Source organism: Panthera uncia, chromosome F1, assembly GCF_023721935.1.
Source record: "Panthera uncia isolate 11264 chromosome F1, Puncia_PCG_1.0, whole genome shotgun sequence".
NCBI lineage: Eukaryota > Metazoa > Chordata > Mammalia > Carnivora > Felidae > Panthera > Panthera uncia.
In genome coordinates this window covers 14957710-14977530 of record NC_064813.1, presented here as the reverse complement: position 1 = coordinate 14977530, position 19821 = coordinate 14957710, and the positions used below count along the sequence as shown (strand labels likewise).

Below are 19821 nucleotides of genomic sequence, written 5' to 3'. Positions count from 1 at the left end.
GGGAGAGGGAGAGGGAGAGGGAGAGGGAGAGGGAGAGGGAGAGGGAGACACAGAATCCGAAGCAGGCTCCAGGCTCTGAGCTGTCAGCACTGAGCCTGACGTGGGGCTCGAACCCACGAACCGTGAGATCATGACCTGAGCCAAAGTCGGATGCTCAATCGACTGAGCCACCCAGGCGCCCCTGCAATATTGTTTTTATGTTATGTTTGGTGAGTGAAAATAAACAACTGAACTGCAAAGTAGAAAGGTTATTTCCCAGTCCCAGGTGAAATAGATGGTCCTGACACCCTATAGCTTGTGTGTTTTGTTTGTAACCATCCATACTTTTGATGTCCGTATCTTTCCAGATGAAGGAATCAAAACACTTCCTTACATGAAATTACAAAACATCGCAAACTTTTGGAGGAGCTGTTGGTATACAGGAGAGAGTGTGCTGGACCAGAAACTAGATGACTGGTTCAGTCCAGCCTTTTAACTTCATGACCCTGGGTAAATTCTGTAAAATTCCCAGAGCATCAGTTTAATCATTTCCAAAATCAGAATTTGGTTGTTGTGAGGAGCAAATGTTGTGTTGCAGAGCTTTGTAAATGCTAAGATTATTATTATTATTATTATTATTATTCATGAACATGCTTCCATAAGGCTAGGGCCACTAAAATGTTTACTTTGTGGCATGTATACACATGTATGCACACCCCGTGACCTCAGAAAGCGTATCATAGTTAAGGTTAACCTTAGCTTCATGAACACTGACTTTGCTACTGTAATTTTTAGGTTTAAAACAAGTCCCAAAACCCTTGTAATAATGCTAGCATTTCTGAACATAGATTTCTAAGTGAGAGCCCATGACTGGGTGGGAGAAAAGAAGAGCAAAGGGGAGAAATTTATGAAGGCATAACAGTGTTATCAGGTTAGCATCCGAAAGTGGTTCAGAGATCTAAAATGACACACTTAGAACATGCCTATTCCATCTCCCCCCCAGTTTGGTATATTTTATCCAATTCTTCAATGACTTGGTTGCCAAATAGAGTCGAAAATTACGTCTAGAAAAAGCATGCCATCTTTTTCATGATACCGGAAACATTGGGGATAGGGCTAGCATAATCAAATTTGCTTTCCACAGACCTTTCATTCTAAGATGTAGCTTAGGTGGCTTGTTAATTGTATAAATTTGTCTAGCTTTGGTAACATGTAAATGCTATTTAAGAACATACTCTGACCGATAGAAAAATGGACAGTAGACTCAACTTTAATTCTCCCAACACTAATGTAGTGAGCATTATATATGATAGTAATGCTTCCTTCATTCCCTAAATGCAAACTGTATATGTGGGGAAGTGAGAGTCCAGTGAGTTTAAATGGTGTACCCTCAGGGCTGGGCTTTCCTGTAGGTATAGCTATGGCAGAGCCAGAGAAACCATCAAAGATCTGGATGAAGATGAGAGTGTCATAAAAAATTGAAAGCAAGCAGCAAAAACAGTCATTAAGGGCAAATATAAAAACCTGATGGGTTATAAAATAAGTTGTAAAACACATACTGTACAGTTAAGTATATATAAAATATATTTATATATTTTATATTTATATATTTTATAAATTTATAAGTGTATGTTTTGTATATAAAATAAATTTTGAAATACTCATGTGTTGGGTGCTTAGTGTTTTTAGCTTCAAACTCCCCAAAAGTTCCTAACCTGGCCCTGTATACGGTACAATGAAGACTGGGAACGCCAAGATCTTTTTGGAGGGATAACTGAGGGCTGTCACTCCTACTGTTATTTCCAATAACAGCCCCTTGTTTTTGCAGATCTTTTCTGTACTTTTGTCCTCACTAATTCACTACTACCTTGAAGGCAGTTACACACATATTTGTGTCCAGTTTTTCAATGAGAAAATGTGAGGCTTAAGAGACTTGCTTAGGTTTACATAGAAAAGTCAGGGTTAGAAATTAAGACGAGGTCTAAATTCTAGTCCTGTCTCTTTCCATTACACTTGGCTAAGACTCCATGACTCTTGGCTTTACAAATTTTGTCTGGCTGTTTTAAAATTTGTTTCCTTTTATGGCATTCGTAGTTTTTGAGGAGAAATTGAGGGAAAGATTTATGACCTACTATGGAGGAGGAAGATTCTTTTCTAAAAGAGAGTTAAATCTATTTGTGCCAATGTAGGTAACACGATCAATGAAGCTTTAACAGTTGCATAATACCTTATGGTTGTTTTTATAAGATGGAATATTGCATGTCTGGTATATTCATAGATGAGAAAGGGGACCTCAATTTGGGTACTAGCTCATCTTTTCTTTTCTGAGCCCGATTTTCTCTCTTTTATTATTATTATTATTATTATTATTATTTTAAATTATAAGGAGATTAGACTACATAATCTCCCTAGGCCTTTGTAATTTCGTCAGACTCTGATTCAAAGATTTACTTTAATGTGAAAGTGTGATTTGCCACTACTTGTAAATACCTATTCAATAATGTGTTAGTTTTTTAGAGCTGCCATGATAAATTACCATAAACTAGGTGTCTTAAAACAGCAAACATGTATTTTCTCACAGTGCTGGATGGTAGAAGTTCAAAGTCAAAGTCTTTCCAGGGCCATAGAGAAGTCTTTCCTCTGAAGGCCCTAGAGAAGAGTCCTTCCCTGCCTCTTTCTGGCTTCTGGTGACTCCCGGGAGTCCTTGATCTTCCTTGGCTTGTAGTTGCATTACCCCAAGCTCTGTCACCGTCTTCACCTCACCATCTCCATGTGTGTACCACTGTGTCCTCTCCTTTTGCTTTAAGGACACCAGTCATATTGGATTTAGGGCCCACCCTAATCTAGTTGGTCCCATGCTAACTTAACTAATTACATCTGCAAAGGCCCTATTTCCAAAGGAAGTCACAAACTGAGCTTCCAGATGGACATGAAAGGTGGGGGGGGGTGTGTGTGTGACACTATTCAAACCCCTTACAAACCTCTTATTCATTTACTTGTTTAACAATATCTATGGTTATTATTTTCCTGTCAGACACTGAGGAAACAGTGGTGAGTGAGATATGGTCTTCTTTGCCCTCCCAGAGTTTCCAACACAGTGGGGAAACAATATGGTTAAAGAAGCAATAACAGTGTGTGAGACGTACTGGATAACAACATAGGGTACAGTGAGAAACTTCAGTAAGAAGCTTCACAGAAAGCTATCTACCTATGTCAGTACCTGGTTTCTTGACTGGGAGTATAAAGTGAGCACACTCCTCTTTTGCATTAGATGCTTTACTTCTCTTCCATTCCTTAAAAGAAAGGCTTTAGTTTTTTTTAAAAAAACTTTTCAAGTTTTGTTGACATAAAATGTTACATTAGTTTCAGGTGTACAACAGAGTGATTCAACCTCTCTATACATTTGCTGTGTTCACCACCTATCTCCATATATTCCTGTACTTTTTACTCCCATGACTTATTCATTCCATAACTGGAAGCCCCTGTCTTCTATTCCCCTTAACCCATTTTTCTGAACCCCCTACATCCATCAGTTTGTTCTCTGTATTTATAGATCTGATTCTGCTTTTATTTATTTATTCATTTTGTTTTTTAGATTCCATATATGAGTGAAAACATACAATATTTGCCTTTCTCTGTGTGATTTATTTCACTTAGCATTGTACCCTCTAGGTCCATCCATATTGTTGTAAATGGCAAGATCTTACCCTTTTTATGGCTGTATAATATTCCACTATCTATATCTGTATCTATATCTATATCTATATCTATATCTCTACCTACCTACCTATCTTTATACCTATTAGGAAAGGCTTTAGTTTAAGATGTCATTGTCACCACCATGATCATCCCATGAGGATTTTTATCAGTTACCAATCCCAGCTTTCAGCAGAATACAGGTTGAGGATTATTTAGGCTCATGCAAATGAGGCTAAGAGCTTCACTGCACAAAGAACACTAGAGATATCTTTGATTGTTCACTAACCATCAGAAGGAGTCACTTGAGAAGGAGACCTACTGCTTTTATTAAGGAAGAGGGATTTATTGTGTTGAAAAGATCTGTTCAAAGGTCTTCTTATCACCCAATCTCCCAGGGTTTCTCTTGAATGTTGTGATTTGCTGAATCTCTGACATGGAAGAGTTCATGGGCATTGTTTATTCCACAGTGTGAATAAGCACTTCTTACTGCTTCTTCCATCAGTTTAACTGAGGTTGGACATCAAGATGAGGAAATTAGAAACTGAGAAAGAGAAGGGACTTATAGATGGCTTCAAACCAGACCCAGGTGTTCCTATTCCCAGACGAATGCCTTGTCCGGTTCTACTAAGTTGCCCTCCCAAGGCAACAATCCCTCCTTTTTGTATAGCAAGTGAAATGGGGAATGAGTGACTTCAAATAGAAATATATTGCTTGTGATAATTTTGCTATTCCCTTTGTACTCAAGGAAGAATGAGGCAATTTAAAAAAACCTTGAGCAGTGTATAATGTTGGCTACAGCCAGTGTCAGCTCTATGTGATTATGTGATTATGTAGCCACTAGCTAAGGTCTGGGCATAGTCTAAGGGGCTAAGTTCCACCTTAGCTCAGCAAACATTATTTACTGAATGCCATTATGTTTGATGCATTGTAAGACTCATAATCATACAGTGGGTACATTGTTAACAGAACCTTCCAGTTGCTTAGAGACTAAGCTTCTACAAGGATATTATGGTGGAGACTTAATCATTGGGGTGAAGAAGGGTGTTCTTAGAAACGTTTTGGTAGACTCCTCTGCCAATGTACTTTAAGGACTTCCCCAGTTAATCTGGAAAGGGAAACCCAGATACAAGAATACCCTTCCCTTGGGGATATAATTGGTTGTCTTAGGTCAGTCATATAATTTTGAAGGTATGTTCATGTCACCTGGATGCTTATGCTTCATTTGGTTGTTTACCTGAACACCTGGATTTCTCTTAGGAATCTGTTAATTGTTAAGCACTGAGGACAATGGAACCACAGTTCTTGTTCTCTGAGCTACGAGAGGTTCAGTAAATGGCTCTTTGAGAGATCTCCATTAGTAAGTAAGTTTGGCAGGAAGAGTGGAAGTGGTTAGAGAAAGCAGGCTACATTAGGATTTCACATGGGTTGTATAGTTGGGAAGAGAATAAATAGTAGGAGAAAAATTACAGCAAAAAGGTGCCAGCAGTCACGGTGAAAGGTGGGGAGGAGCAAGAGAAAGTGTTTGGACGACAATTAAAACGGCTCTTCTTTATGTTCATTAAATCCCCCACAAAAGACTCTTTATTAGAAGAGGTTTTCAAGGCCACACCTCTTCATCTCTAAGAAATGTACCTTTGGGGATATGGTTTTATGAATACAGAAGCCTCCCTGGCCAAAGTACCAGTTTTTGCCCATTCTTCTCATTCCTTTCTGAGTGGGCTCGTGAACTTCCCCGATCAGAGGCGGGCCCTTCCCTTTGCAAGGAGGCTGTTTCCACCGAGTGCACACACACATGCAGCAGGATGAGAGTCTACCTCCCCAGCCTACTGTAATGAGTTAAGTATGGAAAATTCCATCTTTCTTTTCAGAGGCTCCTTGAGACATACACCAACAGCTTGTGAGGTTGTGCTTTCATGATCTCTCAGTTCTTCTCTACTGACATGCAGCCCAAGGTGGATGAGGCTCACATTCAGTGCGAGATGGCATGGTCAACTGGGGAGTCCCCCTTAGAGATCGCTTTCCCCACCATCCAACACTGATTTACATCCCGGCGCACTCCCACGTAGGATCCTGACACTGTAGCCTGACATCAAGTGAGGAAGGGCAAGGCCCACATAGTAAGTGTGGAGCCCACTTCCTGCTTTCATATTTGATGACTATCATTCCCTCCTGCCACAGATGCCCCTCTCCAGGACAAACGCCAAATGAGTATAAAGGTGGCAGCCTCCTGCCACATCCCAGTGAGTCAGAATTAGAAACTCACACTCTCCCAAGATGAGCCCTTGAATGAAGCATCACATTTTTGGGAACTCGGTACAGACTGCTAGGTAAACTCTAGTCATCAGACATGTCCCAACCATGTTCTTGGACAGTTCAGTGCTCAAGATGCTAAGAGAGGCCAGGAATGGACCTAATTCTGGCTCTTGTTTGCAGCACCTGCTTGCCACCTACTTTGTACTTGTTCACGGGCCTGCTGCTCCATGCCAGGACAACTGAACCTAATCAGAGCCTCACTAGAAATTTTGCCAACCTGTACAATACAGACGACCTTGTAGAGTTGTCTGAAGAGCTTTGTTTCTGGAGAACTTCTGGATATTTTGAGATATATATGAATATTTTGACAACTGTGTAAAACCTAATATTTATTCCTCATTAGTATTATGATGAAAATAATTCAAATTAATCTTTGACCCTCTGACAAATGTTTTCATAGGTTTTGTGTTTTTCGTTCATTTGTTTGTTTGTTTTTTACTCTTAAGATAATATAGGATAAAGTGAAAAGTTATTATCAGGGACTGGAGTTCAACCAAATTCAAGTTAATACCTGTTTATTTGTGAGCAAGTTCTTAAGAGCATTGATTCTCATTTTCCTATCTGCAAAACATGGGTTGTTATTATTCATAGTTAATAGGATTATTTTGAGCAGCAAATGAGGTAATGATTCTGAGAAAGAACAACCTAATGCATGGCATGTTGTAAGTTCTTAGTGAATTTTTATTTTTTTTTTTTGAATACCAAGAATGGTCTCATTTCTAGACCTTTCTTCCATAGAATGTCTTTTGCTTATCTGGTCCCTTTCTCTCTTTCAAGGCCTCTGTCCTATTTTTTTCTCCTTGAGCTGCCAAAGCCTGCAGTGATTTTTTTGTTCTCTGGAACTTTTTCGCATACACTGTCTATTGATGATTCCCAAAGGTTTTATGTAGAGGGACGGTTTTATTTCCTCAGCTGGCATATGTTTGTCAAAAATAAGAATTGTGTATTCTATTCCTTTGTGTTCCCAGAGTTGAATGAATGCCTGCCACACAGCAGATACTCAGTAATTGTTGATGCTGTTTCAAACCACCAAATAATATGACAATCATATTATTCAATCAACTACCAAATAATTCAGTAGAACAAACATTTCTTGTTCGCATCAAGGAAACGATTTCCTTTATACTTATGCTTCTGAGACCACTTCATTCCAACATCAGGACTATACTTTTTCTGATGTGCTTGACCTACATGAGTTTGGATTTCACCTTTGAGAATGATGTGGGTTCTTCAGACTTTCCAGATTGAAGAAGCTTTGTTCTATAGCTTGTTCTTACATGGAAGCTCTCTGAGACCTTTGATATTTTCCCTTTTCTTTTAGTATCTGGAAAGGATCTGAGGATTTTGCTTTTCATCATGGTAAAAAAGACCATGTTTGTTTGTATGTGGGTAAAATAAATATCTTCTGATTGTTTTCTGGTAATTCTTTCTCATTAGGCCCAGATTCTTTTGTACTGTTTCTTTGGGCTACGAGAGCCAAAGAGCTAATATTTCAGGGACTTTGATAGTCTTTATTCACTATTTTAATAATTCCTTCATTTCATACTCATATATAAGGCTTGAGTAGTGTTGTGCTGAATAAATTAAGAACATGACATGGATCTTGTCTTCCATGTGCATCCAAAAATAACAGCTGACATTTGTCGACTGCTACAATATTCCAGGCCATATGGTGAAAATTCACAAACATTGTATTATTTAATCTTCTTTCACTCTAAGATATAGATTTTATTATTTCCATTTTATAGGTGAAAAAACTGAAATTCAGCAAGTTAGTACCAATTTCCCAAGGTCATACAGCTAAATAGTCTTGTAGAGCAGATGAGACGTATGGTGGTAGAGTGGAAGTCAATAGAGAGTTTTTGTTTTATTTTGTTTTTTACCTTAGGATCCACTCTTCATGTTGTACATTTTATAGGTTTTAACAAATGAATAATGGCACGTGCCCACCATTACAGTGTCATACAGAATAGTCTTACTACTCTGAAACTTCTGTACTTACCTACTCATCTCCCCCTGCTCCCTAACACCTGGCAACCACTGATCTTTAACTGTCTCTATGGTTTTGTCTTTTTTCAGAATGTTCTGTATTCAGAATCATACAGTATGTGGCCTTCTCAGATTGGCTTCTTTCACTTAGTAATATGCATTTAAGGTTCCTCCATGTCTTTTCATGGCTTCATAGCTCATTTCTTTTCAGCACTAAGAGTCCAATGTCTGGATATATCACAGTGTATTTATACATTAACTTACTGAAGAACATCTTAGCTGCTTCCAAGTTTTGACAATAATGAACAAAGCTGCTATAAACATTCATGTGAACAGAGTGACTTTAAACACTCACTGTGCGAGGGCAGAAGCCAAAAATCATTTCCTGATTTAGGCCTTGAAGGTGGTGATATTTTGATGGATGGACACAGATGGAGGGACATTTTTGGCAGAGAGAACAAAGGAGGCAAATATATTTCAAATGCTCGCCAGCCTGATTGCTGGGTGCTTTCACATGTTATCTTACTTAAACTTCACAGTCATCTGGAACATTCCAATAGCAATTATTATGCCATAGTTTCACACAGATGAAGACTAATGCTCAGAAATAGTATATAATATCTCCAAATACACAGAGCTAGATAAGTCACAATTTGAACTGAATCTGACTCCCAAGTCTGTGCTCTCTGTCTCATCCTACCAGGCTCTAGTCAAGGGCAAAAAGATTGGAGAAAATGGTTGGCTAGAGCGTATGACATGGAAAGGATATGTGTGGCAATAAAGCTTGACAAGGAGGTTGGAGCCAGGCTATGGAGGGTCTGTTGGGAGGGTGGTTCAGGGCAGTGGGGTAGTGAGTGTGAAGAATCAAATATGGAGGACGAAGGGAAAAGTGGAAGCGCACAGAAGAAGAGGAAAGAAGGAGAATCTTATTTTATTTTACAACATTTCCTAGACTTAATGATATTGATGCCAGTAAGAAAACTTCTGAGAATATATAAATGTCTAATACTGGTCAATCTTCAGGAGAAGAAACAGGAAACCTGAGCCTGGAGTTCTGTTAGATCTACCCTAGAGAGTAAGTCACGTTGGCTTTCCTTGGTCTCAGAGAATGTCCTCTTGGTTATAACCACCCCTACTTCGTAAGGGTACTTCAAAACATTCAGAACTTCCTTTGATTTGCAGGGAGCGCTTGGAGAATCAGTCAAATAATTAAGTCATGAGGGCTTTTAGATCTCAGAGCTTGATGTAAACTTGGACGAAGAGCCTTCATGTTTTTCTCTTTTATTAAAATTGACTTAGCACTGCAACTTTTAAAATCCAAATCATGGACAGTTAATGCTGGAAGAAATGCCTGTGATCTTCTGGTAATTTTTAAAGATGAAAAAACTGACTTCTAGGAAAGTTATGAAACTTGCCTGGGATGACACTGTACCTGCCCCGCTGACATTAAAACCAAGGTTGCTGCATGCTGAAATGTGGCCATTCATGCTGGGACCAACCAGCTAGAGAGCATTGGGAGCACTTATTTACCCAGGGGATTATGGTGATAATGTAATATGCCCTTTGAGAGGCCCTCTTCCAGAACATTGCCTTAAGCATGAAGGATACTAATTTAGCTGTCACAAACAGTTCATGGAGGGGACAGACTCTCAAATCATCCTAAATCAACAGCTCTCTCCATGTGCTTACCACTGGCAGCTCTCAGAAAGGCTCTCCCTTCTTCCTACGCTGCCTGTTGGTTTCAGCTTGGTAAGGCTTGTGATGAGAAGGCTTAGAAGGGAAGTAGGGGATTCCTCGTGTGTGGGCAGTCCCCAGTGGAATCCGCTTGACTGCAGCCACTGGTGTGCCAGGAGAGTGGGAAGCAGGGATTCCACACCCCAGGGTATGAAAACAAATCCCTCACCATGCCTTTGAGCAAAATGTCTTGCCAAAAATAATCTGTGAGAAGAGATGTTGTTCCAGGCAGGAGCAATAGGTGGTGCTTTTTGTTTTTCTTTTTAATTTCCTTTTTTAGTAGGTAATACAAGCATATGGTACAAAATTTTAAAAATATAAAAAAAGTAGACCATGAAAAGTAAGTGTCCCCCCATTCCTGACCTCAGGCTTCCAATTCCATTTTCCAGAGGCAATATTTATGATCCGTTTTCTGAGAATTCCTTCAGATATATTTAATGCCCATACAAGCATTATTAATATTTTTTAACATGAATGGTAATATATTTTATACATGATTCTGCCCCCTTTTTTTCACTTCATATATTTTGGAGATTGCTCCATATTGAACTGCTTTGTTCTTTTAACCATCATATTACTATAGACATTTCATTTATTCAGGCTTCCTTTCTTCATTATTTTACCTCTCTTGCTGTTGAGTACTCGCTTGGTTCAAGTTAGGTTTTTCAAGCCATTAAACAAAAGAGAAAGAGCCAATGTTAGAAATATATGCACTCAAATCTACTGAATTCTGAAGGATTAGACCAGTTTCTATGGCCCGTATGATCTGAAGACAGAATAGTCTTACTCCTGTGTTGCAGTGAAAGAAGAAGTAGCCAGGAAGCTTCCAGAATTCACTCCCAGTGCATCCTGGGAGTTTGTGGCCATGGTGGAATGACTGGTCACAGCCTTCTGCATGAGGGGATCTCTATGACTCAATGGATTTCTCAAGATGACTATTAAATGCTCTGTTATCCAAAATGGGAAAGGGGGGCTCAGAGAGACAAAACAATATACTAGAGATGGGTTTGGCAGAGGTGAGGACAGATCTTAGATGCTTGCATGACCGAATACTCCTGGCTCATCTTAGGAAATGTTATAGAAAAGCAAGGGAGCAGGTACAAGTCTGGGTCTAATCTTCATAGAAAAAATGGTCTCTCATCAAGTCATTCCTTCTATAGCTCCTGCATTTCTGCTTCATAGGATATGACTTGTCAATTTCATTTGTTCACCTTTTTTCCTAAAAATATATCCTTTTTCCTCCATCAGGTGCCACCTCAGTATCCTCCAGTTCAAAGTATCAAAGTACAATTTACCAGTAAGTATTGTTCAATTGATTCATGTTTTTCTTAAAAAAAAAAAATGTTTATCCATTCATTCTGAGAGAGAGAGTGAGCAGGGGAGGGACACAGAGAGAAGGAGACAGAGAATCTCAAACAGGTTCCACACTGCCAGCATGGAGCCCTATGTGGGGCTCAATCTTACAAACTTTGAGATCATGACCTGAGCTGAAATCAAGAGTTGGATGCTTAACCGACTGAGCCACCCAGGTGCCCCTGATTCATGCTTTTAAATGAATCTTCTTTCTAGTCTCTTAATTTCTTCCCCCAAACAGGATCTCTTCCTATTCTTTGGGAAGTATGAAATCCTGCAATTGTTAGAGCCTGCATGCTGTTTTCATTAGGGACAAAGAAAATGTATAAAGAATAAAAGGGAGTAATTAGTTACCAAATATATGCTTGTCACTATTAATCACTTTATATGTCTCTCAGGAAACCTCTGAATAGGAATTATTCTCATTTTTCGTAGGTAAGAAAACTAAAGGATGACTTTCTGACACATCATTTCCCACTAAGTTGATTACAGGACAATATTCTGTCTTAATGAGAGTTGGGAGGTCCCAAATATGAAGGCAAGGTGATCCACTATTAGGAGAGCATTATTTGGATCCATGATTAGTATTAGGACAATCACCAGTAGTTTCTATATGGATATTCATTTGTTTCATTCATTCCCTTCATTTGCCTGAAGGGAAGTATATCTTGCCCTCCAAAAGTGGTCTTCATTTTCAATTTAAACTATGCCACCTGGGCCTGATGCAAATCAAGAATTAACTGAATTGTGCCCAAGAGTGGGGACTATTCTTTCCTATGACTAAGGGACATGGACCAGAGTGGGTAATCTGAGATGTGGTTGCTTGGCCATTCACAATGATATTGTGGCTGAGGTAGAAATAAAAGAAATTTAGTCTTTTTGCCTTACACTTGGAATGGCCCTACACAAAGCTACCAAAGTTATCAATCTGTGTCCTCCCCCATCCTTTATCTTCTCTCTCCTGTGGTAGTAACTTTCCCCAAAGCACTTTCCAGGAAAAACTAGCAATAAAAAGGTAAAATGGAGAAGCAGGTCTGTGTTCTTGAACTCTTCCACCTACATTGTATCGAGCAGAACTGAGCCCACAGACATTCTGGGCATGGCAGCATTATCGAACTTAAGTGACTGCTAGCAAAGAAGCTCTTAGCCTCATTTGCATGAGCCTAAATAATCCTCAACCTGTATTCTGCTGAAAGCTGGGATTGGTAACTGATAAAAATCATCATGGGATGATCATGGTAGTGACAATGACAGGCTTAATGACAGGCTCCAGACTCTGAGCTGTCAGCACAGAGCCCGACGCGGGGCTTGAACTCACGGACCGTGAGATCATGACCTGAGCCGAAGCCGGCCGCTTAACCGACTGAGCCACCCAGGCGCCCCTAGCTAGCCATTTAGAGAAACAAAAAAGCAAATAAAACTAGATTACAGTAAATGCTGTTGATAAGTCCAGTGCCCAGGGCATGTGGCAAACTTGCACTTCACAGTCAGGTGGAGAGAGGATAGGGCAGCATTAAGAGCAATTGCTTTGTGTGAACGGGGTGTGCAGGCCCTGGGCAGGGGCACTCCTGCTACCCTTTGCCCTTGTCTATTCATTGAAAAAGGAAGGAGAAGAAAAAGGAAGAAGTGGCAACACCTCCTGGTTTTGAAAAATCAGAGAAACTTCGAAGTGCCATTTCCTGCCACTGGTCTGTTGCGACCACTGCCAATTGTTCTAACCTGTTAGTTTTTGCATCCAGCTCCATTCTGAAATCCTCTTGGCCACTAGTATTAGCTTTGCCTCTTCTTCCATTCCCCAGATAAAGCAGACTCCAACCCTCATGTGGAAACACAATGCTCTCCTTCTTTTATTCTTTTCAAAAATCTTTCCCGATCATGTTCTCTTCATATGTTTTTAGATGTACTGGAAGATTGTTGCCCAATGCTGTGCTAAGAAATCATTCTTTTTTTTTTTTTTCTTCTTGCCCTCCCCTCCTTAGAGTGTGGGAATGGGACAGGTTGCATCATCACATCGCCAAACAAGGATGAAACCATGAAGGTGCAAGACAACTCAATCATCATCAACTGTGATGGGTTTTATCTCATCTCCCTGAAGGGCTACTTCTCTGAGGAGCTCAGCCTCAGCCTTTATTACCGGAAGGGTCGGAAACCTCTCTTCTCCCTGAGCAATGTCAAATCTGTCGACTCCATTGGAGTGGCCCATCTGGCTTTTAAGGACAAAGTCTACTTTAACGTGACCACTCACAATACCGCCTACAAAGACATCCAGGTGAATGGTGGGGAATTGATTGTCATTCTTCAAACTCCTGGTGGATTCTGTGCCTACTGAGGACCTGAGGGCTGCACCTAAGCCTGGCACCAGCAAGAACACTGAACTGGGGTTGGACAGGACTCTGATTCTTCTGTGGGAGTGGAGAAGTCGTCCTAGCTTAGCCCCCATATATGGCCACACGGGATGTGACCTGAAGCAGATCCCCTAACTCAGGGATATTTAAAACTTATTTTACATACGAATTAACTTTATTTATCTTCACATCTTCTAAATCACCTATCCCTCATCCCTGATGGTTGCCTCAAGCTTACTAGTTACCTCTACAAAAATGAGAAAATAGGTGCCCCTTCCTTAAGGCACATTATTTCTATTGATCAGGAAATTGTCATAATAAACTTTCTTTATTGAAAAAGACACTTGACTACCCTTTGCTGGAAATCTGACATCTGGCTTTATCAAAATGAAGAGGACAAAGGAAGGGGACATGAATCTGTCAAAGGTGGTATCTCTCCAAGATGAAATTAGTTGCTATTTGCATAGTACCTAAATACTTCTCTCATTTGGTGGAGTTCAAAAGGAAAATCATCTTGAGAACAGCTGCCAGGACTTGAAGACAGCCAGCTAAAGAATACTCTGTGCTCTGGGCTTTTTTTTTTTTTTCTTTGCCACTTTGCTTTTCCAGCCTCCAATGTAATTAATAGAGATTTCCCTTCAAAGATGCTATGAAAAATGTAATCAGAAATTTCAGGAAAACTGTAAGAGATTTTTCCAAACTCGGGAGAGCAAGATAATTTATTGTGAGGGTTATCTTTATCGCATAGGAGAGCAGTGAAACTGGACATCTCAGGGTAAAAGTCAGTAAGAATTTAAATAGTCTGGGAAGGAAAAGACATAAGCAGGAGGCAAAGCAACCCATGTGCATTCTCCTGCTTATGCTGAATATACAATCAGCTCCATTTCTTGTACATGTATACCACATTGCTAGTTTAAAAAATGAAGCAATTCTTTTCTTAAACACAAATTTATGTTGAGACACTGAGAAGCTATTATATGAAAAATACTGACGAGACACTGAGAAGCTATTATATGAAAAATACTGACATCTGTCTACAAACACCATCATATCATATATGATCTCACATTGATAATTGAGACTAGAATGACCAATAATCAGCCAATACCAATAGGGGAAAAGATCCACTTATTTTTAATTTAAACATCCCTCTTGATGCACCAGGCTTATGGCACTGTGGACAAACTTCCAGATGATTTGTAAGAACTCAAATTTTTGATAAAATTTTTAAATGGCAGCAAATGTTTTTCTCCCATTTTAAATAGAGTGTATAACATAACATAGAATCTTTCTGGATGGTTCTGTGTCATCACAGTGATTGTACAGTGATATCTTCAGGATCCCCAGAAAGGTGGAAGACAGTGTGCCCCTACACTAAATGGCCTCAATTACGTTTTGACTTTTTCCTATCTATTTAACATAGTTTTCCATGTGTTTTATCTATGTCCACCTATGTTCCTGCACCCTCTATTTTAATCTGTTATGGAGAGAAGCTAAACAAAGATGCATCATAAAAAGAAGCTAAATAAGAGAAATTGTGCATAAGAGTAACCAAGCTCTGAGTGGCTGCCAAGGCACTCACATACTCATGATCATGATCATGACCATGAGCATAATCATAGGTAAACAGTGGAGGGTCTGCTGTGGACCAGGCATTGGGCTAAATGCTTTACATGAATTGTTCTGAGCAAGATACTCTATGACATTTGTCTTAACTACTCAGAGAATTTAAATCTGTGTGTGTCGGTGTGTGTAGGGTGTGTGTGTGTGTGTGTGTGTGTGTGTGTGTATGTGTATTTCTTTGTTATTGACTATGGTCTGCAAAGTTGAAGTTACTCAATGGGTGATATCTAATAAGTAAATGTTTATGACTTAGATAATATTTAAGAATATATATATTTACTTTTTAAAGTTTGAAATGTCTAACTATATTTCTCCTGGACATGCACATTCCAGGCCTAAGCATAATTGTTCTGTGGGTTATCTGTCTTTGGTGTCATGGTCCTTCCTCACAGATGCCCACTCCCTTTGGGTACACGTGGCTTGCTCTTCCCATGCTGGCCTCCTTTGGCCATGCAGGGATTTTATTTTGCCATGCGCCAGCTTCACCCCCTCTCCCACTTCTACCCAACAAAATATGTTTGTCCTCTTTAAGTCATTCCTTCAGAAAGATAATTAACCCTTCTTCGGAGACAACAAAGTTTTGTGGAAAGAGAGCTGAATGAAAAGTCAGGAGATTGAAAACCTAATTTGATTCAGTCAGTAACTAGCTATGTGACCTTAAGCAAGTAACTTCCCATTTTTGGATCCTGTTTTCCTCTCCTGTTAAATGATCATTTTAGAATCTTATAGTGCTAACTGTGAATGTACATACTAAATGTCTACATACTGGTTGCTGTGAGTCAAGATGTATAGCCTTGGATTTTTTTTCTTAGACAAACTAACATCTTCACTCAGCCTTCTTGAGGATTCTTCCAAAAAGCAGCTGCAATCATTACTTAGTAACTTTCTGTTTAGGGGATGGCTTAAGGGATTCCAATCTTGATCCAAAATCATAATTCGTTCTTAAGCATACTGGGCAGGTCCCCTATTTTAAGACATAATTTTGTAGTTAGTGCTTTTCTGGCTCTCAGGAAGTATTAATATTGATATTAATAATATAGCTAATAATAATATTGATATTTACATGGAAACAAATAAAAGATTTCAGAATTCACTACTGGCTAAAGTGCTGCAGTTTTTGTTTATCCTTCTCTTCCTTTCTTTGTTATGATCAGCTAATTCCTTGATGAGGGAAGGATGGGGCACGTGTTCCAGTTTCCTAACTGCTTCCAATTTCAGCCATCGGAACTATGTCCGGGGATACAACTATCCAAATTCCATCTTTGCTTTTGAAAAGATATTCACTAGAAGTCCTTAGGGCTCCTCTTCTTGTTCATGAGACTGATTCAAATACAATTCTACTATGTACTGTTCTTCTTTCTCTCAGGAATTCTTGCCTCATTTCTAAACCTGGGATGATCTCTTTGAGTATTATGTCCCTTCTCTTTAGTAGTAATTACATCCTAAACCTTATTACTCTCCTTATCTGTAAAATGGGGATATTAATACATACCTTCTGGAGTTTTGTGACCCTGAGAGTACCCAACATATTGTCTGAAACATGGTTGGTCTCAATACCTAATAACTATTAATTTACAAAAGTCACTTTAAGTGCCAAAGGAATAAAAGAATTATGGGGGTTTAGTATGAGAGATCACTGAAGCATAATGGAAGAGCCTTGTAGGATTCAGACTGGAGAAGAAGGAAGGAGAACATAGCTGGGGAAGAACAGTATGTACAAAGGCAAAGGGGTAGGACTTCTCATGGTGTTTTCTGGGGACAAGGAGCTACCACTATGGTTATGGCACTCATTCACTCATTTCTTTGTTTGAGCATATTCTATTTTTCCAAGACAGGAATTTGTGTTTGGTCATTGTGGGAGATAGGATTAATGGGTAGTTTGAGGATAAAATATTGGAGGTGTAAAGACAAAGCTGAGAATTTTGGATCGTGTCTTACAAAAGGAAACACAGGTTTTGAGAAGAATTTATCACGGTTTTGGAAAAAGTCTAAGTTCTTGTCAATGTCACTTTTTCATTTTGACCCAATTCATAGGAGAATATTACTTTCTGTCAGTTTAACAAAAGCTTCAAATTACTTTAACTAGAAAAAAATGAGAAAAAGAAATTTCATGATAGCCACATTTTTAATACTTTCAGAAAAAGACATATAGAAGTTTTCTTATTAAATTCAAAGTAAATGTTTAATAAAGATTATACTGGGTCATTTTTAAAATATTACAATTTTCTAAAAAGTAGTATTTAAAAAAATATCAACCTGAGATGTTATGAGCACTAAAAAATAATCCCTGGGGATTTCAATCTCTCTGCACATTTATTTGTTTTTGCCTTAAATATAACCTGTTTCTAAAATTAAATTTTTGGCAGTGCTTTGAAATTGCCTACTTCTGTCTGTCTATCTATCTATCTATCCATCTATCTATCTATAATTTTCTTTCACTGGCAGTAGCCTCACTCACAGAGTATGTGGGTGGCTTGGAACCTCTCTCTAGAGTTCCTAGTAACTAGCCATGGTGGCTGTCATAGCCACTCATTCAATCTGTGATCCATGGGATCAAGACATGAAAGGATATGGGTAAAATTTAAATGTAATTATTACTGAGGAGAACTGACACATGAAGCCTATTAATGCTTTACCACCACCACTCCCCTCCCCCCTCCAACAAAAGCTGGTTGGATGGTTCTTTTTAATCTTGAAGGCATGGCATGTAAGGACCTTTAGTTCTGACTGTGTCTGGGGGGACAATTAAGGTAGCATTCTATCTGGAAGCTGGCAGGGAGTTGACATAGGAAGAGGATGCTAAGCATCCAGGGTATTTCAGCTTTCTGCCACAGTCCTTGAGATATCTGAAGCCATTGTGCATGAGCACAGTTAAACATGGTCCCGACCAGCATTTTGGTTAATGGAACTGGTTGACTTTGTTTATCTTTTCATGGCCCATCTGTGGTAGAAAACAGAGGGATTCTAAGAGCTGAAGCACAGAATTTCAGCATTTGGGTTTCCTTGGAGTCATGTCAAAGCTGAGAAAATACTTTTACTTTCATATACATTCTCTTTATTGCTGATGTATATAAAAGACCTTTCATTTTCCTACTGATTATGCTGTCTTGACCTTTGGTTTTTGAGGTTTGAGGTTAAAAGAACAATAACAAAATAAAAAAGTAATCAACAAGACTTGATATTGTAGAAATATAAGCAGGAAGTAATCTCTAAAGGTCATTTCAGTCCAGCTGTCTACTTTTATTTAGGGTACACTATTTATTAATAAGAAAATATGTTACCTTAGAGATTTTTAGGATATGACAATCTATATCTTCCCCTTATAATGAATTTTAAGAGGTAACATTCTATAGTCCTATGACCATTCTTTAAGGCAACTTGAATCTTTTAATTTGTAAAATATCTTCATTATTATGAATCAAGCAATAGTCAAGCAGTCAACCTAAATTTGTTCTACTCCTATTTTACATCAGGCATTGTGCTAGGCATTTTGTGATATTTTTTTTCCTCATTAGAAATGAAAATGAGCTGTTATTCTTAATCTTCTTTTATTCTTAAGCCCCCAATACTTGCTGTTATCATGTCTATCATCCATTCTGCCCCTAACATACGTGGATAAAATGTGGCACGTGATTTTTATATTTTTTCATGAATACCATTTATGTCCCCTTAATCATGTTCCTACTATTTTAAACTCTTAAAAATTGATGCAAAACACCTCTTTTTGGTAATAAACAATTCTCATTCCATTTACAGTTAAATCTCATTTTTATTACTCATCAAATACACATTTTTTAAAAAAGCAGACATGTGCAAGTCCAAAAGAATTTTCCCTATGAATTTTCATTCTTAGAGTACTGAATTCCTAAGATAAGGAGACCAGCATGAGAATCAGTAGATTTCTTATATGACATCCCTTATATAATTAATAATATTTTAACCATTCATCCACAGATAATTATTGAATTTCTACTGTATGTTACCATGTGCCTACTGTGCTGGATACTAGAAATCTAAATACAAATATGAAATAGTTTCTTTTCACTAGGTATTTACCATAGTATGTGGTCTTAACTGAGTGGGAAGAAGCTAGAAGCCAGGCTACCAAATAAGAAACCAAGTGTTGATGTCTGTAAAGCAAAAAATGGATCTGTAAAGCAAAAAATTGGACCTAATGATTGGTAGGGTTTAGGTGGTAGATAAAGGGAGAGATTAATGTGTTCATTCATTAAAACCATTATTGTTTTGAGAGTCTGGAAGAAATAAGAAACAACAAATAAAAACAAGGAAAGAACAAGTCAGAGTGCTAGAAGAAACAAAAAGGGCTTATCCACTTTAAATTGGGAAGAGACTTCATTGAAAAGATGACATTTAACTCAAGATGTGAAAATTGGGAGAAACCAGCTGCTTGAAACCAAAATGCTGACAGGGGCCAATGAGTTGGGGGTGAGTAGTGGGAAAAGGAAGTTAAAAATACTATCTATGACCACGTGACCAGTTTTAGAAATGAGGAATCTACTAGTTGTATTCCTTCCTAATTCTGATATGACTACATTGATGTATATACTAACCAATGTTTTCCTTCCAACTCTCCATTCCTTTGTCCTCTGTTAATAGTAGTTAACTTTACATCTTGTATTTTAAGTAACAGAATATCAAAGAGGGAGTATGACTCAGCTGCAAAAAATAAGGAACATCATCCACAGATGGATGAATGAACTTTGGATCTTATTTGGGGAAGAGCTAGAATATTGTACAAGGGACAGCTGCATCACTGGGTGGAACC

At 38.6% G+C, this 19821-nt stretch overlaps 1 protein-coding gene across 1 annotated transcript in view; it reads left to right on the top strand.

Moving 5' to 3' along the window:
* The window catches only part of TNFSF4 (TNF superfamily member 4), a 26649-nt gene extending 7365 nt beyond the window's left edge, over nucleotides 1-19284 (top strand). The window contains exons 2-3 of the mRNA XM_049633970.1: nucleotides 10963-11011; nucleotides 13047-19284. Of these exons, the coding sequence (XP_049489927.1) occupies nucleotides 10963-11011; nucleotides 13047-13396 (399 nt within the window). The 3' untranslated portion in view covers nucleotides 13397-19284. The remainder of the gene's footprint in view (nucleotides 1-10962; nucleotides 11012-13046) is intronic.
* The last annotated feature ends 537 nt before the right edge of the window (nucleotides 19285-19821 follow it).